Consider the following 26,360-nt stretch of genomic DNA (forward strand, 5'->3'; position numbering starts at 1 on the left):
TATAGAAAAAATGCACCACCTGTGGGCAACGCGGCACAAAATCGTAGCGAAAAAACCGAATTTTGCGGTCGATTTAAAGAGCCTGGCCGCTACTTGAGACACTCGGTATATAGGACGGCATGAAAAGATTCACACGTAGATTCGTATTCGAATATCTAGGAAAATGCAGAAGTTCCAATCAAAAAAATTCTGACGCTAAGTGGTGTTTGACGATACGTTCATTATAACCAAGTAGACGATGTAATCTAGTTATTAACTTGTGCAGTGAAATTCTGTCATAAATGATATAAACCAGGAAATGATGTGCATGAGTAAATCCGTTTAACAACGATTTTTGAAAGAATGATAATAATAAGGTGGGGCAGAGGGAAAAAACGGAATTATCTGTGTTAGGTTCTTGTATGGTCGCTATTTCATTTTAACATGAGGAAAGTCTGTGATAAAATATATAATGACATTTTTAAGACTTCATCAATTTGTCGAAAGGAAAAAAATGAGGTAGTGATTTTTGTGCTAACATTAGTTTACCTTGATTTTACCCAAGTTTTCGGTACACCGGCGTAATGTTGAAATTGAATGGGCACAAAAGCTGTATACTATTTATGTAGGAAATAATATGCCGATGAGAACCTCAGATCAATAAAAATATATAGACATTGGTTGTTTAACCTTTTACAATAAATGCGCTTTAAATTTTAGTATCAACATATTGAACAGAAATCCTTAGCCACAGTTGGTCATTTGAGCAACACTGCAAAAACAATTAAATATAGAAAATGCCCAGGTCTACGAAAGTGTGAAGCATATATTGTTTTAAGTAAAAAATGCACACAAATATATAAAAAAGTCAGTATTCGAGAGCATTTGTAACACATAACCCCCCCATGCAGTGACGTGTAAAAAAAATTCAAACTTGTGGCAAAAAAAAAAAGTTTTATTTTTTTTAACGCTTGGGTGGTGAATTTGGTGTGGTAAAGAACAGCAAAAAAATATATATATTATTCGTTTTATTCAGGTCCGGCATTCGCAATAGCTCATTCCAAAGAATGGTACCGCAGTCATCTTCCGGCAAAACATAGGACTTTTTTTTTTCTTCTTTTTATCACTGTATGTGCACGGGGAACTGCACACAAGCCAGGACCTCTCCGTCGTTCCCTCTGATCTCGAACACCGCTAGAATCTCCATCTGTAAAATTTTCATAAATAGCAAAATAAATTCCAGTTTCTCGAGGATATTCATTTAAAGGGCAACTCCGGTCGAAAATGAAACCAAAATAATTGGCTGGTGTTGCTTTAGTCGCACGAAATATGGTCACAGCCGAAATATTAGTCAAAGTGAAGCTGCGTACTCCGCTAAGACCGATTTTACAGATGCGACTAGCTGCTCTTTAGCGGTGGCAAGCGGGTTGGTTTTTAGTCAAGCAACACTGGGCAACACATACCGCGCAACAACGGTAACGTCACGTCGCGGCCCTAAAGCTGATGATCAATGTTGCCATCCCTATCGCAGATAGTTTGGGCTTTGCCGTAGACGCCCAAACCTAAACTTTAGGCCCAGTGATATTTATAAAACTACACACAATATCGAGAAGAAAAAAAAAAGTATATCTTGTAATTCAGGGGACACTGCCTGAGCTAAAAACAGTCGTACTCCCAAATTCGGAAATATTTACCTGAGTTGCCCTTTAAACTCTGCCGCTCGCATACCGTTGAAACTGGCACTGACAGGCAACTGAATAAAAGTTTGTATTATGTTGTTGTTGTTGTTTTGTTTTCTTACGAGCGGGAAGTTAAAGGTTGCCAACATCCAAACAAGTTGCTCTAGCAGGTGGTGTGTATATTTAAATCTTCCAGCGCGTATCCCAGCACTCAGGTCAATTTCTTTCTAAAGAAATATCGCGTTTCGGTGGCATTGTGTGTTTTTGGGACATTTACGGGCATGTTAAAGGCTTTCAGGAAAAACACCTTAAAAAATAAAAAAGATCGGCAAATCAGTTTACGATCTTGGCTTGGTTCGCGTGCACGAGGTCGTGCGCTGGCTAGCTGATTCTTTAAAGGAGCTTATTCTGCAGGCCTTCAAAGTGCCCGTAACACAGGGGTATTAGGTTATGTAAAGTACTGGTCATTTGAGTCTTTCTTTAAATAATACCGTTTTACGCGTGTGTGTGCGTGCGCGCGCGCGGTTGTGCGTCTGTGTGTGCGTGTGTAAATACGCGCGTGCTTCTGTGTATCCGTCTGTGTATCTGTTTTTGTGTTTTACATGTCGCTTAAATTTACAAATGCAGCTGCAGCTTAGCAATGGGTATAGCTTCAATATGTTTAAGGACTAAACTATCGGAACACGAATCTAAGAATTGATATAGGGACCTTCCGGACCGAGGAGACATATCGAATCGTTGAACAACGCCCTCCTCTAACGGAATACAGCAAGGGTGCGCTGAAACGTACACCACTCGCGAGAGTCCCCGTTAAATGCGAATCAAGGCACGTTGGGCCAATGAAAAATAGGGAATGCGGTACTACACAATCCAACTTTCCGTCCTTCTTGGCCGACCACGCGTGGAAGCTCAAGCCTACATTACGCTGAAGGATAGAAATGCCGAATACGGCGGCCGGCAAACCACACCCATGGATATTTTGCATAGCACTGATCGGAGCTATGAAAGCATCGCACTTTTGGGGTGCGGGCAACAACGTCGCATAACATCCTCGTCTTGGGATATTTCCGAAGAAAGGAGAAGTATTTCTAAGGGTGAATTCGGGTGGTCGCCTCTCTCCTCCGACCTTGACTCAACAGAGTGCCCCCTCCTCGCCACCAGAGCTACTCTGGATTCTTTTCTACCGATCACAACTTTTGGGCTCAGAGAGCTCTGAGATTCTCGGACCAGTCACGGAAGTAAAATTCCTTGACGTTGGTAATGGAAAAAGAAATTACAGCGGACGATGGACGTTTAGCAAAATGTACGCCCGCAACGTGATAATTTAACGGCTGTTACGAACTATAGAGTGTTCTACGCTCCAGCACGTTTAAAAATACAAAATCTGCAGCATCCACATCGATCTTCGCAGTACAGAGAGAACGCCAATGTTTGGAAATAGTTGTCAAATCATCGCGTTTTTGACAGCCGCCATGCGTACGGCAGAACAGGCCAAAAATTAAATAGCCGATAAACCTCATTTTTCTCACGGCAGAATATCGTGCCTGCATCACCCACACGGCATAGCACATATGGCCTTGTGACACAAACCACAGTGCACTATAGTTACTCTTCCTTTATTGTACGACACAAACCTTCGAACGCACATTTACCAAGCCCGAACATTTTCTTGAAGCATCCACAAAGCCCGGTGAAACAGCGGCCGAAGCTTGCGAGCTGTTTCTTCGACGGTTAGGTTTAGCAGGGTTACTGCCGTGAGATGAACGATCTCGTAAAAGCACTGGGAACACTTCCCAGTGAGTTTTCCTGTCACGGTTACAAGCGAATGTTGTCCTGTCTATTGTAATCCGTGCACCGTCGAACGCACAAGCACTTTGTAGAATCAGACACGTCGTGTCGGACACCGCACACCACCGGAGACCACTGCCGGCCATCGTCGACAAAACCACGTGATCCCCATCCGAATACCACGTGACGCCTGCTCCGCTTCGCACTCCGACGGCTCGAGACAGAGTGCTAGCGAGCACTCTGAAGCCTGGTTCAGACAGTTGCGTTTGACTGCGTTTGACTGCGTTGCGGCAGCGAGAAACCAGAACATCCCTGCTGCTTATGTCGCGTGCCATGATGATTCCTTGAATTGGAGTCCACGCTTCATACGAAGCACAGATGTGCCGGTGACTCGCTTTCGGTTCTCGACGCAACGCAGTCAAACGCACTCAAACGCAAGTGTCTGAACCGGCCTTAAGAGGGAGGGGCGCTCTCGGAAGAAACCAGCCGATCAGGCCCACCGCACCCCATTTCCACCATCCGATCTCACGCGCTCTGTAAAGAGCGCTCGAGACCGCGTAGAAAGAACCATGCGAATAGAGCTATCTTTCCAGCTACAGAGCCGTGTATACAAAGAGTTCGGTCAATGGGTGGCGCGGGCAGAGACAGGGCGTGCACCAGACGCAGAAAGTGGGCTTGTCATGCTCTGTTGGCCGACAAGAAGCCGAAAAGAATCCCCTAGCGGTGGTAGCGAGAAACAGTTTTGGTAGTTTTAATAAGCGCGTAAGGGTTAAATGTAGTAACCCTTTATGGTTAAAAATAAGGTGCACGTCATGTTTCGATCATGATCATGCAGAAGGATGCAAGAAACGAATGCGCCGTTCAACTCTTTTTTGCTTGCACAGAGTGTGACCGCTGGGAACGCAGATTCTAGTCGCACTCTTCCACTATGATTTTGGATGACCGTGATTAAAACATCACGTGCACCATATTTTCAGTCACCGAGAGTTACTCCGATGCAGTTATGAAGTCTGTTTCTCGCGACCACCGCCAGGGTATTATTTCCGGCTTCTGGTTGGCCCCATTTGAATTTCTGAAGACGCCCTAAAACACGCCCTGCCCGCTTTCGGCCAATGGCGCCTTCTCATTTGTCTCCTATACTTTCCCACGAATGGCCAAACTCTCTACATATACGGCTCTGACCAGTTAGTTTGAGTACGCAACCGCTGTTGCCATGCGTCGTGGTATCTGTACACTCCTTCTGCACGCTCGACAACCCCGCTGAAAATCCGCACGAGCAGAGCACGAGAGGGCACGTGCCCTCTCGTGCTCTGCTCGTGACTCTAAAAAAAAAGGGTATCACCTTACACCCTTTTGTCCCATATAATACACCCCAAAACTTCACTTCGACGTACAGCGCCCTATAGTCGAACAGACGGCCCCAAATTTTACGAGAGGTTTGATAACGATGCAATATAACTTTTTAAATTGCTAAAGTACGTATCAAATACCAAAGAAAGAAAACACGGAGCTTTTGCAGTACGGCCAAGAAAACTCCGATAGTCTTTTTTGTAGTCAATAATACGTACGTCAGCTATTTTAATAAGTTGTACCACACGGCTATCAAGCCCCTCGTAAACTTTGGGGCCGCCTGTTCGATTAGGGGGCGCTGTGCGTCGAATTGAAGTTTTGGGGTGTATTATATGGGACAAGGGGCGTAATAATACACCTTTTTTTCTGAGAGTGGCGAGCTGTCTCCTGCACCTCTTGCGAACTACAGCGAGCTGTCTCCTGCACCTCTTGCGAACTACAGCTATGGCGGCGTCATGCATGCGGGGAACGCTTAATGATATAAGTCTATTCGCCACAAGTTCGCGACCTCTCACGCCCCCCCCCCCCCCCTTCACCACCCCTTCGCCCCCCAACCTCACCCATTTAACAAGCGTTACCACAGAAAGCTTCGAAAAGTTTTGCATGCAACCACTAAGCGCGCTGTCTACCAAAAAACCGCGTAACTAAATTAAAAAAAAATGTTTGGAGGCATTTTTAGCTGGAAGCTTCCTCCGGGGTGGCAGCCTACCTTGGGGTAGATCCGGTAAACGCGGACTGCCCTGGACACGGTGTAGTTTCGTCCGGCCACCAGGGGGCAGTCCAGCCCGGAGCCCTTGCAGCCGTCCTTCTGGTTGAACGGGAGCGGCAAGAGCATGCCGCCGGCCTTGCCCATGATGCCCACGCTCACCTGAGACTGGTTCTTGGCTGCAACAAGTGCTCGTAGCCTTGACAACGATACCATGCAACTCCTTCTGGCAGAACTCGCAGATTTCAGCAATAAAGCGTTCGCTTCTTGTACTCAAGCTGGGAGATTGCTTGCCATTTCGTAAGGATATAACGTTTCAAAGAAGCACTGACACACGTTTTTGTGCCAGAGTACAAGATCAGACAAGTAAGGAGGGCGTGGTGAAAAACACATCTTCGCAGTCTCATTTTTAATTCGTCGGCGTTTTCTTTTTCTCTTTTTTTTTTTTTTTTTTTTGCTCTGGCGCATTTGTCGCTGTTCGTTAATTACCCATACAGGTCAGCGCTGAGGTTCGTAAGCACTGCATGAAGAAGACTGAGGACCTGAACTTAGCAGTCCTGCTGTTAAAAGTAATACTTTTAAAATTTCAAAGTTTTCTGCCAAACTATTTTTTTTTTCTTCTATTCTCTGGCTTTCGTCCTCGAAGCGCGAGGAACAGGTCATGGTGCTGGACCCCATTTTCTAAATACGTGAGGACTCACTCAAGAAAAATTAAACCTTTTCGAATAATATTCGCAGATTGCTACATCTCGCACAAACTCGCGACTTGAAAACAAAATTAAAAAAAAAAAAATCACGTGGCTTAGACATTCTGCCAAGTGCAAAGAAATTGCGATAGCGCAGCTTTCGCAATAAGCAGTTTCTACATTAGAACAGCGACAGGGAGTGGAGGATGTAGAGCGAAGCGAGAGAGGGGAAGGAGAAGTGCTGCGCTAACACTTCCCTCTTCACCTCCTCCCCCCTCCCCCCCCCCCCCCCCCCCCCTCTGCGCGTCACAACACCATTGGCCGCACGTGCTATGACACCAGACTACAGTGTTCTAGAGGGGGTTGTAGTGGCAAGAGCGGCGGCCGCTTTGGGAAGATTTTGCGCGTAGACGACACCATGGCGCTGCTGTTCTGTGCCCTAGGAGAGCGCCCCCGTCAGCCCCATCATCAGCGCTGTTCGGCGCTTACTACTGTGGTTTTACTGGAGCTTTTCGCGGTGCGAAACAACTGCTAATGTTGTTCTGTATACTCTGTTTCACCTTATAATGTACCGCAGGAAAGGGTACAAGCGCGAGCTCCTTGCTCTGGGGCACATCTCGGCGGCACAAGCTCTCGTGAATTAAGAGCAGCTGCCAACGCTATGAGCTCGCGCTTCTAGCCTTCGCTGCGGTACAACATAAGGTGAAACGAAGTATAGTAAATTGTAGTTCTGCCTTTGGACTAATGCCTCTAGAGTGTGTGCTATCCTCTACTTGAAATATTCCGGTGTTTTGAGGGAGATTATTTAATTAATATCGACTCCCCGCCCCCCTCAGTACTGACACATCGTTGAGCAACGCTATCATTTGGGCTGCAGGCTTAATAGCTGCGAAAGAAGTTTTACGGTGCTACATTTCGGAGAAGCGTACCGCGTCACCCTCGTAGTCTTCTTCGTTCATCGCACACGTGCCATTAATTCTCCTAGGGCACAGAACTCCAGCGCCACTCGCGGTATCTATACATCGACCGTCTTTACGCGCATCATCGTAAGCGGGCGCCGCTCTTGCCACTACACCCTCTAGAACACTGTAACCAGACCACCAGCTGCGCGCCGATATGTTGCTTACAGTTTCTGCGTTCGATTTAAATGCACCTCCTGCTGCACACCACTATATTCGACTTACGAGGACAGCTTATCTCAAGATACAACCGCAAGTACTCTGCCTTCCACCTTTCTGCGCCGCGCTACGCTTCTCTGCGCTCGTGCGGAATCGTGTAGGTGAATTGAATAAGCAAACTTTGACCCATGGCCTTACAGCGGCACAACCAAGAACATGAATAAGCGAAGTTCCTGAAAGATATTTAAATAAAACTCCCGCTTTAGAAAAAAAAAAATACTGTTGTAGTTGTTTTTTTGTTTTTTGTTGTTTTTTTTAGAAAGAAAATGCTCACATGAGGCGAAGTCCATTTCGATCTTGACTGAGCGCCCCTTCTTGAACGAACAAGGCAGCTGCTCGCACGGGTCCACCCGAACTTGCAAAGCCTCACCTCCTGGAGAGTTACACGCAGTCGGCACGAGTCGTCTCATTCTATCAAATGTTTTGTCATTGAAAGAAAAAAAAGCATAACGTGGACCAGTGCGTGGATAGAAAGAGTCCAATACGAAATTCGGCATGGCGGTCAACATTGATGCTAGGCTGAACAAAGATGTCAAAATAGTAAGAAAGAAGAAAAAAAAGCACACACCGCGTGCCAAAGCCTTTAAAATCTCAGGGTTTATTGTCACGCTAAATATGCACCAGCTTCCCTTCACTTAAGACATTGTTTTTTTTCACTTTGACATTCAAGGATGGGCTTGTCTAAGCGAAAGTCAGATTTTATCTTCGCTGGGCTACCATCTGTCAAATCTGTTTCTCAACAGTTTTGTTTGTCTTTGCAGATGGCAGATACGGTGATCCTCTCAGTAAGGCCTCGGCTCTTGCAAGTCATTTGCAGTCGTTTTTGTTTTTTCTTTCGTATCTTTCTCAATCGCATTGCTTCAAGTTGGTTCACTTAGTGACAAGAAAAATTAAACTAATCATGTTGGATAAAAAAACTTTTGCTCATGGCTGCTTTCTTGGAAAATGGCCACGCCAGGTTTCGTCCTGTACCCTGCATTTTGAACTCTAAAAATCAAAACGTAACCTCGAGCCCATGTAGCCGAACCTGGAATGGCCTCCATCGTAAATATATTTCAAAAGAAACATATGATACACGACTCACTCGAGACCAGGGAGACCAGTATTTGTGGCCATTGTTCGCTTACGTTTAATCTTGTCGTCCGTTGCCCATGCTTCAATGGAATAAAGGTTGTCAACAAGCCGCACGTGGCATGTCCACAAGCAGCCTTCAATGAATGTTTGTCTATCACAGCATTCTGTCAAAACTTGAAGGAGGTTACTGATAACCCGAATTTCCACATTTGCCCTGCAACGGAACGAAAGACAGCCTCCCATAATTGCGTTTGACTGTGATCGACTGCCCTACGGCCACCTCCGACGACTTATGACCAGAAAACACTTTGGTACACTGGCGCCAGCTATCAAGTAGCCTGGAACCCCTTTCATCTGGATATAACCGTGGACTGAATAGTTTCGCTGTATTTGCAAGGTGAAGTCCATGCACTATCTATGAGACATCTCCAGAATTACTTTTAAACTCCTAATAAAACAATAATGCGTAACATATACGCGGATAATGCGTGTTTCAAGGCTAGCGAATATAGGGGGCTAGTGTATTATTTCGTCATCCCGTTTTAAGCCCTTTACAAGTGGTCGTGGCGTGGTCAGTCACAGTCAAACGCAGATGTGAAAACCATCCTTCTGAAACATAGCGCTGCGAGCTGAATTCACTTTAATTTTCGAGTAGCTAACTGTGTCGAGAACAGGGAGAGAGGGGCGCGGGAGAGGATCCAAGTAACACATGAAGCATGAGATTGAAAATGAAGCAAACAAAAAACCCACCGCATGTTGTGTAGTCGACTACGGTGAACTCGCTGGCCTCGAAAATCGCCATCAGCCTGGTCACCACCAGAGCAAGCAACTCTAGCCGCAAACTTGCAGCCATCGCATCGGCGCCGATGCAAAGCAGCAAAGAGTTTCAGTCTCTGCGTTCAGTTTGCTCAACGAGCCGGTGAACGTCCTCCGACGTTCCATTCTTATATGCGGTTGTAAACCGGCACCCTGATCCCGAGGAGGACTCTGTCATTGGCCGCTGAGTAACCGCCCGGAAATCAAGCACTCGGGATTTCTGTCGCTCTGCACGATGTCACCGAGCGCGCTCCATACATGAGCGATTTTCTTTTTCTCTTTTGTTTTTTCCGACTTGTAGTCGGGACATTGGAATTCTTGAGCAGCGTAAAGGAGTTTGAAATGAAGTCTAGGTGATTCATCTCCCACCATTCTTTGTTCTATCTGTGTCTTGCGTTATTTTTTTTTCGTAGACTTTCAAGTCGCTTGTACAGCGGGTCAGGATTGTAAACATAGCCTCACCTGTGTACTTGTATACCGTTCAACGACTTAACTCATTAAGATGAATCTAATTTTAGGTAAATTAGCATTGCGGTTAATCATATTCGTGAAGAACGTGTTGGTTTAAGTATTCATCTTGTGAAAAATATAAAACATATTAGTCCTCTTTCTGTTTTATTCTTCCCACTAGATAAAGAACGATCGATCAATTTCACTGCTGTCACAGTGAGAAGTTTACAAGATTCCATGGTCAATGTGAGTGTACTAGAAATTAAAAAAAAAAATGTTTTCCCCAAGACGAGCCCCTTTGGTTTAATAAAAGTGTTTTGATGGCCTTAAGACTGTCATCTACCAGGCGATTCCTTTAGGAAGTTTTATTTTTCCCATATTTCTGGTAACAAAAACAATTTTGTGTTCGTCCATATTTCAATCCAACATGTTGGAAACAAACCAAGGTCTTTCCAGTGTTCGGATATTTTAGGAGCACATTTTCTGATCTTCAAAGGTAAAACAAGAAGGTTTGGCTGATGTTATATGCAAAATAAACAGATTACAAATATCCCAAACTGTACTTGATTTGGAATTGTTTTGGGATGCAAATCCTTGGCTTTATTGGTAAAATGGTATATTGGAGGACTGTATCTAATATTGAGAAGTTCGTATTAACAAAAAGGACCCCAGAAAACATAATTTTGCCTATTTCAAAAATAATAGGGTTCAAGCAACACTGAAAAGTCCAGTACGTCTACTTTTCCCCCGAAGAACTTTGTAGAGCGAATCGCCGCTTTCTGGAGAGGAAGCTCGGCAAATGTCGAAGCTGAAATTATTTTTAGACCTAAAGGGTGTGTTCAGATAAGACCATGCATGCACGCGTGTCCAGTTGACATTTTTGTTTTTCTGCGTATTTTTATATGTTACTCCTCAATGTGTGGAGGGAACGGAATCACAAAAGGTTTGGCGAGAATAGTTTTATTTCTCGAGAAAAAAAAAAAAGACATCAAGGCGGCAAACCCGTTTTGGCGTTTTGTCATTCCTTCCAAGTTTGGCGGAACAAAATCGACAAAAAAAAAAGATATATAAAACTCAAAAGCTTTTTCTCATATAGTAGTTTATAATGACAATATATGGAACAATTTATAGGATTTTGGAAAATATATATCGTGCGTAAAAAATGCACAAACATGGCTACTTTGACGTTTTTACCTTGTTAGTGATTTGTTATCTCGTAGAGTTTTTTAAGATATATAGTTTACTTTTTTCCCAGGTTCTTCACATACGGGTCAATTGTCTATATATAATCTGTCTGTATGACTTCCAAAAAAATATTTACAGTGCTCTAAACAGCTAAAAACGAGAAGTCCCGCAACTTCAACGTGTAATTCAAAAGAAAACATCTATTTTTTTTTTTAATACGGTGAAGCATTCTACACTATATCGCCCTGTTTTCTCATTAAAAGTATGTTGCATTATTTTGTCTCTGACAGAAATACAACTCTTAGAATTGCAGGAATTTGTCTACTTTGACATTTTTAACTAATATTGGTTCGCTGTTATCTCGTAAGATTTTCCAGCTTTACTATTTAGTTTTTACTCATATATTCTTCTAAAAGGGGTCAATCTTTGATGTAAATTTTGTTGTTCTCGTCTATAATTGAAAATATTTACAGCGCTTCAAACATGTCTCAGTGTAAAATGCTCTGCAAATTCAACTTGCAACTAAAAAAACAAAACAAAAAAACAAGCTGATTTTTTTTTTTTAAGTTTAGGTAAAGTATATTGCATCACATTGCCGTGCTTTTCATTAAAATGTGTGTTGCATTATTTTGTCCCGGCAAAAACACAGAGCCTCGAATTGTACTATTTGCAGGTCATTATTTTTATTGATAACTGCCACGGCCTCAATTGCTCCTACGTTCTATGAAAGAAACTTATGATAACTTTATGTTTTGTTATGTCTTTAACCAATCGTAAAGATGCACGACGGAGTCATTTTCATCCAATGAGAAGACGGGCATCTTAGCAATGTATAAGCACCACCGAAATGCTAGCAAACCTTGAACACACTTGTGAGGTTGGCGCAATGCGCGGTGGCGGTCGAAAGGGCGCTCCATTTGAAGAGCTTCGTGTGTCCTGAAGCCGCCGCTCGAAGGCGGCTCTCCGTTTGTATACACGGCGGCTTTGGCTCACAAGGGTGGATGGTGAGGTGTTTTCTTCGGCGGTGTCGGGTCCCGATCATTGCGCGCCCGCGGCAGTGCACCTGGAAAGACCCTGTACGTGATCCGAACGGACAGCATCTGGGATCGACTCGTCGGGGTCCCTTTCTTCTTTCTCTTACCCGACGATGTTCGCCTTTCCGGTCCTCACCGCACCGCGTTTCTCCGTCCTGGCGGCTCTCTTTGCTTCTCAAGGGGAGCCAGGCCGTGATTCCTGATACTGCTTTCGGCTTCCGACTCGTGTTGGCTTTCGTCATCTTCTCTTTGGAGAACCGCCTTGGCAGGTGACTACGTCGACGCCGCCACACGTGGAAAGGGTGCCCGTTCGGGCCCTTTTCCTGCGACCCTTCCGGTGTTCGGAGACCAGCGATCACCCAAGGGTCCTCGTTCGGGCCCCAGAGGAAGGGTACGTGACCTCTCGTATGTATGTTATGAGGGCGTTGCCAACTGCACCCAATAGGAGGGGTATTGGACTGTGATTGGGTGGAACAAGTTGCGGCCACGGGTTTTTAAACCCGAGGAGGACTGGGGAAGAGGAGTTTTTTTTGTACGAGCTCCAGGGAGTGACCAGATATACGCTCCCGGAGCGGGTCTTGCCGAAAGACTCCTGCCGTGTCCGGCAAGGATGATTGTTCTGTAAAATTCTGCTCTTGTAATTTTTATATTCGCTCTTAATTAGTAAACGCATTTGTTCTTCTTGACGTCAAGTCTCCGTGATGCGTTATTCGACATCCTCGTCAACAGGCAAGACTTCAAAATTGACATCAAGCAGCTAGCATCAGCATCAAAGATCACCATCAAAGAAGAAAAGAACCTCACTGGCGCAGTCGACAGGATGCGTATGCAGGGCTGCTGATCGAGGAATGCTGGTGGCATCGAGACGTCTGCTGGAAGCCGGGATCTCGGAACACTGGGCGCGAAGAAGTCACGGACAGCGTCCGACGGACAAGCACCGTCTCTTCATACGGACCTGGGTGGAGGAGCACCGGAACCGCATCGGCGTTCACTGGTAGGTGCCCTTTCGTTTGCTGGGACTTGCACGCTCTATGACAGATCGGTATAATCTACGTAGTGGCAAGGGCAAACCAGGCGGTATGAACGGGGAGGACGGAGGTCGTGCGTCGGCGGTCAACGCTGAGGGTGATAGTAGCAGTAGTAGCTCAGAGATGTCGGTGGCAGACAAGATGTCACTAATGCAATTGCAATTACAAATCGCAGAGGCAGAACTGGAGAAGCAAAGGCTTCTGTTAGAAACTGAACGCCTTCAAAATTCGAGCGCGGTGTCCGTGGTGGATGGGAGGGGCGGACTTGGGGGTGCTGAGGAAGATAGGAGGCTGAAATACGCCAGCCTATTGAAGGGTGTCCTCGCCCCCATGCCTACTCATGAACCGCTGGTGCCCGGATGGTTTGAGGATGTTGAGGCGACCCTAGACTCGTATGGTGTGCCCAACGAGTGGTGGGCGGGGATGGTCTTGCCGCGGTTGAGTGAGAGGGCTCGGGGCATGCTTGCCAAGCTCTCCGCAGAAGAGCGCAAGGACTATCGGACGCTCAAATCCAAAGTATTGGGGGGTCTGCGGCTGTCAGCGGCTGAATACAGACGTCTCTTCCTGAGCTCTAGGAAGGGTAGCAAGGAGACGTGGGAGCAGTTTTCGGTCAGGCTCGAGAACTACTTGCAATACTACCTGAACAGCTCCAAGGTACATACCATGGAGGAGTTGCAACAGCTAATGGTTAGCGACCGCATGAAGGAGTGTCTTGCACCAGACGCTAGAGCCCACGTCATACTAAAGGAAAAGGGAGGCTTCCTGACCCCGAGCGCGATTGCTCAGCTCTCAGAGGACTTTGACGAAAGTCTGAGATCGAAGGGGGGTTCGGCTACAGACAGGGGCGCTACGACAAAGAAGCCGAATACGGAAGCACGCGACAAGGACGGACGGTCAGCCGCACCGTTCGGGCGCCGCTGCTTCGGCTGTAACAAGCCGGGTCATATCGCAAAAGATTGCCCTACCCGTAACACCAACCCGAGCAACCGGATGGGAAAACGTAACGAGGAAAAGGATCGCACGTTGGCAGCTATGGTCAGTGCGATAGAATTTGAGGTTGAGCCCCGAACGGCGCCATCAAAGGAGTGCAGTGGCGGACACACGGTGTCGCTAAAAAGTGGCGATGTGAATATTACTGCAATCGTGGACTCCGGGGCCGACATTAGTGTGATTCGACAGTCTATCCTCCGTGACTATGAGGCCGCGGGCTCCAGGATTGAGCTCACGAGTGCGTTCGGCGATCGGGTGAACGCGGAGCTTGCGTATGTGCCGCTTAGTGCCGTCACGGGGGGCCCGTATGTCTCGTTGCAACCGGGAAGTCAAGGGGTGTTATGCGCCCTTACGGAGAGGTTGGTTGAGGGGGTTGACGCTTTGATCACACCTTCTGATTACGAGCAGCTTCTCAGCGAGCGAGTGTGCACTGACTCCGCGCCTCGGCCCATGGGGTCAATGGCAAGTAAAACAGTTGAGAAGGGTGGGGAGATCGGTGAGCGGTCGTTGGAAGCAGAAATGCTGACTGTAATGACGGAGGAACGAGAAACTGGCAGTGGGGCGAATCCGATTGCCAGGCATGAGTTTAGGCGATGTCAGGAAAGCGACACGACACTGGATGAGGCCTGGAAACAAGCTCGCGTGGGAACGCATGGAATGGTTGTAATGGACGAGCTTCTATACCATTGTGAACCAGTGGCCGGTCGATCATGCAACCAGTTGGTGATCCCTAAGGGTCGACGTGAGGAGGTGCTCCGAATGGCACACGATTCTGCATGGGCTGGGCATCTCGGTGAGCGTAAAACACTTCAGCGCATCAAGCAGTCGTTCTATTGGCCAGGCGTGGCCGCCGATGTCAAGGCGTACTGCCAAAGCTGTCACACGTGTCAATTGAGGTCTCCCGCGCGACAGTCAGACCGAGTGCCTATCGCGCCGCTCACGAGACCGGACGCGCCTTTCCAAATGGTAAATATGGATGTTATTGGCCCGCTCGATCCGCCTTCAGGTAGGGGTCACCGCTATGCGCTCTGCGTCGTGGACTACTGCACGAGATGGCCCGAAGTCGTCTGCCTTCGATCACTGACCGCGAAGGCGACAGGTGACGCTCTCGTAGAAATCTTCTCGAGAATGGGAGTTCCTGAGACGGTTTGCTCGGATCAGGGAACTAACTTTACGGCAAAACTCACTCAGGAGCTTATGGCAAGGCTAGGAGCGACGCCGCGGTTCTCTACACCGGACCACCCGCAGAGCAACGGACTCGTGGAGAGGTGGAACGGAACATTCAAGGCGATGTTAAGCCACGTAGTCCAGGAGCATGGGCGCGACTGGGATAGGTACATACCGTACCTCTTATGGGCGTATCGCGAGGTTCCCAACGCTACAACCGGTGAGACACCGTTCGAGATGATGTACGGTAGGGTGCCGATCGGGCCACTGGCTATACTTCAGAAAACATGGACGGGTGAGTGGACGGTGCCAGACTCGCTGAATGTCTCAGCAGGAACGTATCTGTCTCAGTTGCGAAAGCGCCTCGAGAGTGCATCCGAACGTGCAAAGGAGACAGGTGCGCTGACCCAGGAGGCCTATGCTAACCGGTACAACCTACGGGCTAGGGATAAGCAGTTCAGTGATGGGGACCAGGTCTTGTGGTCGGAAAGAGAAAAAGAGGGTAAGTTGAGGCCAAAGTGGACCGGACCGGTCACGATAGTTCGGCGGTTGCGTCCGTATTCCTATGAAGTGGAGCTCGAGGATCAAAGTCGCAGAACTGTCCACGCAAACAACCTAAGGGCATATCACTCTCGCGTGTCAGTAGTGGGCGTGATCTTCGAGGAGGATCGAGCGTTCGGTGACGTTCCTACCCTTCCGAGTGCTAAAGCAAATGAGGAAAGCGGTGAGCTTCCGACGGTCGCTCATTTGACGAAACCCCAGCAGTATCAGCTGAAGGCATTGGTAGAGAAAAACCGCGTTGTATTTTCTGAAAGGCCGGGAATGTGCAACGTTGGAAAGCATAAAATCACACTGCAAGAGGGGTCCGAACCTCAGCGTGCGTACCCGTACCGGGTTCCCATGGCGTTCAGACGAGAAGTGGAACGCCAGGTGCACGAGCTTGAAGAATGGGGCTTAGTGTACCCAGTGGAAAGTAGTCACGCGCATCCAGTGGTATGTGTTGCCAAGAAGGATGGAAGTATGCGACTGTGCATAGACTATCGAAAGTTGAACGCTATCACCAAACCAGATGCCTTCCCCATGAGCAGGGTCAGTGATCTACTGCTTGAGGTTGCAGGAGCAAACTTCATATCGATCCTCGACATGCTTAGAGGATATTGGCAGATTCCGATGGACGAGCAGGCGCAGTACTATACAGCGTTTGTGACACCGCAAGGTCAGTACGCGTGGAAGGTAATGCCGTATGGGCTCCGAAACTCAGCCTCTACGTTTCAGAGGATCATCAATCAGATCTTGGCACCACATGCTGAGTATGCGTGCGCCTACATCGATGATGTGGCGATCTTTTCGAGGACGTGGGAAGAACACGTAATTCATCTGGAGCGCGTCTTGGCAGCAGTGGCGTCCGCTGGATTGACCGTTAACGTGCAGAAATGTAAATTCGCTCGCAGTGAAGTACATTTCTTGGGGCATGTTGTAGGGTCGGGGAAACATGGCCCGGACCCAAAGCGGGTAGAGGCAATTCAGGACATCGCTAGGCCGCAGACGAAGAGAGAGCTGCGGAGCTTTCTGGGGCTGGCAAACTACTACCGCGACTACGTCTCCGACTACTCTCGTCTTGTTCTGCCGCTGACTGATCTCACCAATAAGCGCGTACCGCAAAAGCTGCCGTGGACAAAAGAAGCCCAAGAGGCATTCGAAGAAGTGAAAGCACGGTTAGCTCAGGCGCCTGCACTCTTTGCGCCTGACCCCCAAAAGGAGTACATCTTGGCTACGGACGCTTCACAGTTCGCGATCGGGGCGTGCTTGGCTCAGGAAGATGACAACGGAAAAGAGCGTCCGATTGCTTTCCTTAGCAAGAAACTAACCCCTGCTGAAACTCGTTGGGCTACCATTGAGCGCGAGGCGTTCGCGATCATCTGGGCCCTACAGCGGCTCGAGACGTGGCTATTCGCGGCATCGATCAAGGTCGTCACTGACCACAATCCTCTTAGGTTTTTGACACTCAGCACCCCACATAGCGCCCGTCTCACCCGTTGGGCTCTCGCGCTGCAAAACTTTAATGTCACGGTTGTACATAAGAAGGGCAAACTAAATGCCAATGCGGACGCGCTCTCCAGACTGGTGACGGCCGAGGCATGACCACCTAGAGGGTAAAAACGTGTAACCCTGCAACTTGCGAGACAAAAGAATATTCTGTGCTGTCATGGAGTGTGCGGGTTGCAGCGGCCGGAGGGCCCTACCAGTGGCTAATGTGTGATGGTGTGTGCATGTGCGAACCCTTTGACAATCCTGCAAGAGAGGATACTCCGGCCGCCTGTATTTGTTATGCCCCTCGGAGGCAGGAGAGTTCGCTGTGCTATGTTTCACGGTCGTGCCGTGTTTATTATTGTCCCAGTGTATAGAGTGGTCCTTCAACTCCATTTCATCGGCTTTGCTATTTGTAGTGACTATTGCGTATACATACATGTTGCTTAACTCCGTTAATTTGGATGCGATATAGTTGAAAAGTTGACGTGCTTGCTAAAGAGTAATTTTCTCTCAGATGGGGAAGGCGACACGTGTTTTTTTTTTTTTTTAAGAGGTGCTGTTGCCCTTGGGAGGCAGACCTTAACGGGGTTGCTCTATGTGTACGTCGTACGTTGTTGTGTTGTTCTTGTTTTCCTTTTTTTTTTCTGCGACCTCTAATTTTTTTGTACTGCTAACCAGTCCTAGAAGTTCTGGCGCAGTCTTGGAGGGGACGTGTGAGGTTGGCGCAATGCGCGGTGGCGGTCGAAAGGGCGCTCCATTTGAAGAGCTTCGTGTGTCCTGAAGCCGCCGCTCGAAGGCGGCTCTCCGTTTGTATACACGACGGCTTTGGCTCACAAGGGTGGATGGTGAGGTGTTTTCTTCGGCGGTGTCGGGTCCCGATCATTGCGCGCCCGCGGCAGTGCACCTGGAAAGACCCTGTACGTGATCCGAACGGACAGCATCTGGGATCGACTCGTCGGGGTCCCTTTCTTCTTTCTCTTACCCGACGATGTTCGCCTTTCCGGTCCTCACCGCACCGCGTTTCTCCGTCCTGGCGGCTCTCTTTGCTTCTCAAGGGGAGCCAGGCCGTGATTCCTGATACTGCTTTCGGCTTCCGACTCGTGTTGGCTTTCGTCATCTTCTCTTTGGAGAACCGCCTTGGCAGGTGACTACGTCGACGCCGCCACACGTGGAAAGGGTGCCCGTTCGGGCCCTTTTCCTGCGACCCTTCCGGTGTTCGGAGACCAGCGATCACCCAAGGGTCCTCGTTCGGGCCCCAGAGGAAGGGTACGTGACCTCTCGTATGTATGTTATGAGGGCGTTGCCAACTGCACCCAATAGGAGGGGTATTGGACTGTGATTGGGTGGAACAAGTTGCGGCCACGGGTTTTTAAACCCGAGGAGGACTGGGGAAGAGGAGTTTTTTTTTGTACGAGCTCCAGGGAGATATACGCTCCCGGAGCGGGTCTTGCCGAAAGACTCCTGCCGTGTCCGGCAAGGATGATTGTTCTGTAAAATTCTGCTCTTGTAATTTTTATATTCGCTCTTAATTAGTAAACGCATTTGTTCTTCTTGACGTCAAGTCTCCGTGATGCGTTATTCGACATCCTCGTCAACAGGCAAGACTTCAAAATTGACATCAAGCAGCTAGCATCAGCATCAAAGATCACCATCAAAGAAGAAAAGAACCTCACTACACTCTACATTCCTTTCGATCGTTATTTTGCTTAGAATCGTCGCTCGTTTTTACATACCTTCCTTGACAGAGGTTTGGACCTGAAATAGAGCGAAGTTTAACATCGTTTAGTGGTAAAAAAAAATGCTGTAACTAAAGCAATTGCACTCTCACAATACCAATAAAGGTACATACTATCCGGTACAACCAAAATGACAAAAGTTATTCATGTTAGTTTCCGGCGAAGAGAGAAAATTCACGCGCGTTTTCCCAAGGGAATACACAGGGAGGCTGGAAATGTGGACTGCATGCTGCCTGCTTCAATTTGCAACCGGAAGTCCCGTAGATACTACCGCCAGCTGAGTCTCTAGCGTTTATTATAATAACTCTATGGTGTAAACACGGCAGATTGATCAACCAATTCGTCCGGTCACTCAATACATTTCGTAATGAAGAATTGTAACTTTTAAGGTACATGTTTGATTACAAACTTTTTTATTGATGAAAGAACAAAAACAGATTGATATTCTATTAGTTAATGAAAATATTTATTGGCTTGTTTTTATTTTTTGACCTTGTGATTTTCTTGCAACATTGCATTTTCGTGTTCGTTTCTTTCTTGCGCAATATCATTTACTTGCAATAGTGCGTGACGTAAATGGTGAACGAAGTGGATGGTAAGAAGAAACCTGGACGTTCTGGTTTTCTCAGAAAACCACTGCTTTGTGCTTGTGTTCAGCTCGATATCAGTCTTCCTTGCTTTATAATGTGTGAATTGTAAACAAAATAAATGCACGTAGAACGTATTAAATCATAAGAAATAGATAAAAATATTTCTTGAAAACATTTTTTTTCTCGAAGGTTTGATGTTAATCATCATGTAAAACCGGTCTGATTGATGTCAAGAATTAAATCATGATCGCATTTAGATCATCTTAATTTTTATTGTCCACCCCAGCTGAAATCTCTTAGGCTGCGGAGCGATGAGAAGATGAAATTACAGTCAGTGCACGGGCGCGGTGGTAGAATTTAACAATGATATTAACCCGAGAGTACAACAGAAAAGGGAAAAGCTATTTTTCCTTTCGCTAAAAAAATGTTTTCTTCTGTTCCAGTCTCAGGTTAAAAATAATTATGCAGAATAATATGCAAGGTAATCGCCAGACCCTGCATATCCTCAGCAGTAAGTTACTTTAATGGGACCATAACATACTCTTCCACGACGCCACTGACCAAAAATGTTCTTGGTCGCGGTGTACCAACACCACCTATTGGGCAGGAGCTCGAACTATAGGGGGCGCAATGACCTGTTTGTTTCCCCACACCTCCTGTGTTTACTCAACACAAGGCCTATGCACATGCCCACAGGACTTATGGGCATGTCCATGTCATCTTCTACAATAAAGCTCGGGGCACAGTCTAATGTAAAAAATACTAACAATCGACGAAGTGACGTTAAGGGCCGAATCTACCCCGAAAGCAGTCGTCAGAGAATGCGAGCTTGACCCACTTCGGCTTTCGTTCTGAGCTGGGCACAGTGCATGCTGCATTGTTTATGCAGGCCGGAGTGGTAACAAAAGAGCCCTTTTTCCCCCTCACCGGAGAACACGAACTCCAGCCGAACACTGACGCCGCGTTCGGGTATGTCGGCCGAGCGCTGAGTCATTGTATTTGCTGCCCCCATCAGTGTAGTTCTAAAGTTAACCACTTGGGGTGTCACGGTCGCTCCTCCTCCCCAATAGATAAGCAGAAGACCGCCGCACCGTCATCCCAGTCAAATTGATCGAGGCCTGAGATTGGGCACGAGCGCTGCGTCAAGGTTCGGCCGGGGCTTGTGTTGAATTAACGCCTTGAAGGTCGGACCCGGGCCCAATAGCCGAGTTTGCGCGAACCCACTCTGTTCACGTTTCATGACGGGAGAGGACGCCATGCGGAGGCTTTGATTATTCAAGGTTCTGTTGAGTGTACATAGCATAGTTTGCTGAAGACAGGCGCTCAGGCTTACCACCCGTCTTTCCATCCTGCTCTCGTTCTGTAGCGGTGCGACTTCCGGAATAAACGATGACTTTTCGTTCAGTCTTTTTTTTTTTTTTTCCAAACTGACGACGCCTTTACGGGGGTTGGAATGCTGACGTATGGCAGGAATCGTCCGAGCTAACGATATTTGAATGCTGATCGTAGATTGGACGCGAGTACCGCATATGCACTCGGCTTGGGCCCGCGACGCTGAACGCCTCGACAAACGTTCGGGTGATGGCTTGTGCCTAATCGCTGCGATGACGCGACTAGCCGAACCCTAACCAAGTCTGGAAGTCAGCGCGTGATCTGAGCTTTGCCAAGCGCAGCGCGCGACGATACGATAAAATGGGTGGCGTACACACGCAAGGAGATGAGAAGCGTGCATACACACCAACACGCGGCTATGACGTCCCGCCTCTGCAGTGGCGCTGCTGTCTTCATGGCGCATGCGCATGTTCAAATAAAATATTAATAGGATTATTATTATTGCCCTACGCGAATCTTCATTCGGCGCACGCGTTTGTCCACGCCAGGTGAGGGCTATAATCGTCTTCAGATGCGTGGCCACTGAAAGCTGCTCTTTTTTTTTCTTTTTTTTTTTTTTTTTTGTCCTGCGACGTTTTGTGAAGGGCGAAAAAAAAAATAACACGTATTTCCTTAGGCTTAAACTCAGAAGCGATTTTCAGGCGGTACTTAGCGAAAGTAACAAATTCTTTACACAGCCCCTTTAATAACGCGTGCCGAAAACGTTTGAAACTCGGCGATTCTTACATCCAAGGTGCTATTCAGCGAAAAGCAAGACGCTTCAAAAATATAAACTTAATGCTGGCGCCATCTTCAAGTAATTTCATCACCCTGTGCGTGTCATACGCAAAAGCTTTTTTTTTTTCTTACAACGCGGTGGTTGCTTAATTCTCTTACTTTCCTTGAGATGGCGCCACCCTCCCAGTCTAACCGCGAGCCCATTCAATGTGAGCGACAAACGGGTGTCAAAAGAGTACAGTAGTCCTCTTCGTTGTAACGCTTGAAATATTGATGCCCTCATAGTTTACATGGACTTGGCATATAAGTGGGGCACTAAGCACGCACTTATCTGCCCTCTTCTTTTTTTTTTCTTTTTTTTCTTTCGAGTAATAACAATTTTGCGGATCCCTCGTCTTGAAACACAAATATCTGCGTTCAACCTCGTAAAACTGCTTCTATGAACTCGCAAGGAAAGTATGCCGCTGTACACTCTAAAAAAATAAGGAGCAAGTACTTTTTCTCAAAGCACTTGGGAGTGTCAATCACTGCTATCTGCTGAGCGAGTTTGGCGAATGGCAAGGTTAAAATCAGACTGTGAGAACTTTTGGGTTTTGGTCTCTCGTACGTCCGGGGAACAAAATGCACCAACGTACGTAGGATACTGGTGGCTTAATACGTGTTAAGTGAGACTTATTGAGGACACGTAAAAGAGCGTTCTTACGCGAACAAAATGTATTTGACAGTACATCGAACTTTCGCGCATAGCGGCCACTGTGCAGCAGACGAGTTCATGTCGCCGGAAAGTTTCATCTGTACATATCAGGCTTCCTTTAAATGCGAAGCGTATACAGATTGCACGTGAACGTGGAGGCGTGCAAACGCCAGGATTCAGGAGATTTACTGTCGATGATACGATGACGTTTCAGCTAAAAGCTAAACCAGTGTTGAAAAAAAAAAAAGAAAAACATGGCGATACAGTGTTTTGCACCGTGAGTTGACCAACCACGGCGCTCTAAATATCTGGCCACAATAAAAAAAAAACGATTTTTAATAACATAAATTGCGTAATCATTCTAATCGTAATGTGTTTTCATTCTCTAGACGTAAAGAAATAGGCCACTTGTTTGGACGATTTAGACATAAATGGAGATTTTATTCGGATCTGTTAATATTTATAAAGCGTGAAGTTTGGTCTGCTTTCAAACGAGGCGACTCCTTCGCTGTGGGGAAAAGTCGATCAGAGAGCGCAGGCCACGTGCTAACAACCCAAAGGTCTTCCAAGTGCACCGGGCAGTGATGACATACCGGTACGGATTCTCCTTCATTTCGAAACAAGCAGGGGCGGGGTTTGAACTAAGGAACCCTGGCTCCTGCAGCGAGAATCTTCACTCCCCATGCTTCAACCTCTTTTCTTCTTTTTTTTTTCTAATTTGTGTTAAGTTTTTTACAGGCTGACGATTGTACTGTATCAAATCAGAAAAGAAGAAAGAATGTGAGAAATAGTTTTGCTATCAAAAGTAACGATGTCATGGATGTCGTAGTTTTTTAATCAGCCAATAAGAGCTCGGCGTTCTGACATAATCGCAACGTTGTGCAGGAAGCAGACGGCACTTGCGCTCCGCATAGTTTTAGGACCGCACACTAATTGTTAGAACCGGAGCTCGGCGTTCCGAAGTCCCTCGCGCACGTTCTCTCGTCTCCTTCTCACCTTCTGCCAATAAAACAGAAGCGCTTCTCGGCGCTTCTTTTTTTATTTTCCTACGCGTAATTTTAAACATTTTGTTTGTTTGTTTTGTGCGCGCATCCGCTTTAGCCAAGGACCGCCGCTTCCACTTCATTCGGTGTCATGGGCGTGAACACGAAAACGTTACAAGAATCCGTCATTCTGTTGTTCGTACTGGGGTGCTTTCGCAAACCGTTTTTCCCTCTCTGCGGAAGCCAACAGACGAGACTTAGCAAGTAATCCGCTACAAGTAACAAATTACTTGTAATCCGTTACTTTTATGAGTAATTTTGTAATTCCCACGTTACTTTTCTGGGGCAGTAATTTGTAATGTAATTTCGTCACAATGATTGCTAACGGATTGCCTCGATTACTCGTTACTTTTCTTTTTATGTGAACATAATGCAGAAAGTGGAGCAGGCAATTCAGCAGCATAAATCATAACAAACTAAAAAAAAGAAAAAAAGAAGATCGGGAAGAGAAGAACAGCCGAAATTAAAACACGATGTTTGGTATGACTCGTCACTAGAACCACTTGAAAAACGTGCAAAATCCATTAAATATGCAAAAAAAAATTAAGGTCAAGAAGACAGCGCCGAGATAGGCTCTGCCTCTTTCCATCACCCATGGCCTCCAAGACCCCGAAGCGCGCGAACGTTCGCGCGCGCGCTTCGGGATCTCGGAAGCCACGCATCACCTTCCATCGTGTATTTCTTTTTCTCCTAAGTATCAGAATTGGAAAGCAGTATTGCAGAATATTTTTGAAAAGATTTCAATATTGTTTCTATTGTCTTCCTTGATGAGTGTCCAGAACAAGTCAAGTGAGAGTAATTTGTAACATAACGAGTAAAGTGATCCGTTAATTTTCAGCGAAATTAATTTGTAACGGTAATCCATTACATTTGAGGCTCGGTAATTTGTAATTGTAATTTTTCAAGTAACGGGCACAAGTCCGCAACAGACCCCTGAAAAAGTGGCTTCCGATCCGTACTCGAGAACCGAACTAATGGCGATTGCAACAACGCCATTTCTCCCGCAGCGGCCACTCAGGGAACTGGACGCCTGCACGTGGTTCGGGTCGAGTCGCGCAGGGGCCGCTCGCACCAGCTAGCAGTCCCATTTCGTAGCAGCAGTACAAATTAACTTTTATGTTTCGACTATTCTCTAAAGGATGGCGCTGTCATCGTATTTAGTTTGGTCTCGGGTGACGCGAGCGGTACGGGTTTCAAGGGTAAGTTTCCCAACTGAGTGTTTTAGTAACATTGCCTTCTGTTCTGCGTCCGCCAATAGACTCCTTTCGAAATACCGCCCTCTGTTGGCAGCTGTGAAATCCTTGCACAATGGCAGCCTAAAACCGCAATGCCAGGGCACACCTTATGCGTTTTGTTCGAGTGGAATAAAAAAAAGGCGACGAGCGCAGTGACATTGCACTTTCGACGCTGTTTGATTGGCTCGCCGGCTCCTAGCGTTGGCCGCCCTCCGACGTTCTACTCTACTCTTATGAAATGACTTGCACGTTCGACAATGTCAGTTGTCCCGCCCTTGCGCAGTGGTCCCAACCTTCTAATAATCGTCACCCGAATTGCGAAAGGGCACATCCCGCGGCACTCCCGCGCCGCTAGCCTTCGCTATAGAGCTGCGGATCTCCTAGTGGGTTCTGGGGATCGATGCGGCTGGCGAAAACGGTCGTTGAAAACCACCGAATAAAAAAGAAAGGGTTCCCGCGACCGTTCTAATATTATGGTGATTAACTTTGTACGTCACCTTAAGAAAGCTGTGCGTTGCCGATAATAACCAGCACTTTTCGAGCGTTCTAGTACCTGTAATCACCCGAGACTGATTCAGCGTGCAATGAACAAGGGCACGTTTTTCCAGCTTATCTTATCGCACGCGTCACCGCCGAGTGCAAGATAAAATAACGCTCCGGAGAACTGCGCAGCCGTCTCGACGTGCCAAACCTGCCTGGGCTGTCTCTCGGAAAAGGGAGACGTCGTGAAAAAGACAACGTTCGGTTGAATTTCGCAAAGTGAAAACTCTAAAGGTAAGTTCGACATCAGTTTCGATAAACATTTCAGGAATAACCATCCGCCTTGTTCTACACCACTTTTCATCAGCTTTGTATACTTTTGGAGTGGTTTTAAGTAGATTCCGTTAATTGAATTGCTGATCATTTGATAAATATATTACACGGTGTTTAAAAACTTCAGAAAGAGCATTTGGACGTCGAGGATTAGCACGCTTTGCACATATTTGTTATAGTTGTTCACAAGATATTAACCCTAAGCGAAATGTGTACCTAAGGGAAAGGTTTTCGCTGATTTAATGAATCGGCAGTCGTGTTGTCTTTCAATCTAAACTCACAAAGTCTCGGGGCATGACATCTCACTGGTGCATAAATAATTCAAATTAATTCCGGCACATATTCAATCGCAGGCCTTCAATTATTATAATCATCAAAATGATATTTCAAATACCGCGCGATATACAACCTTTCTTGCATTTAGCTTGTAAATAAGAGGGGTGTATTGATATAAAGGTTCATGGTCAGAAAGCTATTTCAGTTATGTGGCTACTGTTAGCCTGAAATGTCATCGTAGAACTTACTGTTGAAAACAAATGTCGTTGCGTTTCTGCCTCCCTAACTTACGTCACACCGTTGCAACAACGTGTCGCGTTGCTTTTATCAGCACACCCGTAAGAGCAGTTCTGATACAATAAGATGATGAATCTATTTTCGTATTTAGTCTGACATATTTTTTTATGTCTGCTATTTAGGAGAATAAACTAGAAGCTATTGTTGCCAACTGTTGAGATGGATAGATTAAATTAAATGGACTAAGGGTGATTTTATGGGAATTCAGATAGCCAAACATAAGATAATCCCTAGTGATGTCCTCGGCTTCAATGTATTCAGAGTACTCACGAGAAGCCAGCGTTAAAACGAAAAATAACTCTTTCAAAAACCTGAAGTACAAAAAAAATTAACCACTAAATTTGTTTGTTTATTCCTTTTTGGGCAACAGCATTGTGAAGTTACAACGACCACCATTAAACAGTTCTCAAGATTTATTTTTATTCT

At 46.6% G+C, this 26,360-nt stretch overlaps 2 protein-coding genes across 3 annotated transcripts in view; one reads left to right on the top strand and one right to left on the bottom strand.

Moving 5' to 3' along the window:
* Positions 1 to 1,102: 1,102 nt before the first annotated feature.
* LOC120850783 (NPC intracellular cholesterol transporter 2 homolog a) lies at positions 1,103 to 25,366 on the bottom strand. The gene is made up of 6 exons (XM_042294192.1): positions 25,240 to 25,366; positions 25,046 to 25,101; positions 18,875 to 18,896; positions 7,641 to 7,739; positions 5,506 to 5,681; positions 1,103 to 1,186 (listed from the first exon to the last, which is right to left on the bottom strand). Exons 1-6 carry the CDS (start codon positions 25,364 to 25,366, stop codon positions 1,103 to 1,105), a joined length of 564 nt encoding a protein of 187 aa, XP_042150126.1.
* LOC8025460 overlaps positions 25,157 to 26,360 on the top strand; it is a 33,537-nt gene continuing 32,333 nt past the window's right edge. The window contains exon 1 of one of the 2 annotated variants that reach the window (XM_029983833.4): positions 25,157 to 25,322. The gene's annotated coding sequence lies outside the window, so the exon portion shown is untranslated. The remainder of the gene's footprint in view (positions 25,323 to 26,360) is intronic. The other variant, XM_029983834.4, reaches the window with a different exon arrangement.

Source organism: Ixodes scapularis, unplaced genomic scaffold, assembly GCF_016920785.2.
Source record: "Ixodes scapularis isolate PalLabHiFi unplaced genomic scaffold, ASM1692078v2 PGA_scaffold5__190_contigs__length_132052651, whole genome shotgun sequence".
Taxonomy (NCBI): Eukaryota; Metazoa; Arthropoda; class Arachnida; order Ixodida; family Ixodidae; genus Ixodes; species Ixodes scapularis.

Coding starts and splice junctions, on each gene's coding strand:
- LOC120850783 (XM_042294192.1), bottom strand. CDS start 25,366: ATGGTTATTCCTGAAATGTTTATCGAAACTGATGTCGAACTTACCTTT. Junction 25,102..25,239: donor CCGAGAGACAGCCCAGGCAG/GTTTGGCACGTC, acceptor GGGTGATTACAG/GTACTAGAACGCTCGAAAAG. Junction 7,740..18,874: donor CCAAACCTCTGTCAAGGAAG/GTATGTAAAAAC, acceptor GTAACTCTCCAG/GAGGTGAGGCTTTGCAAGTT.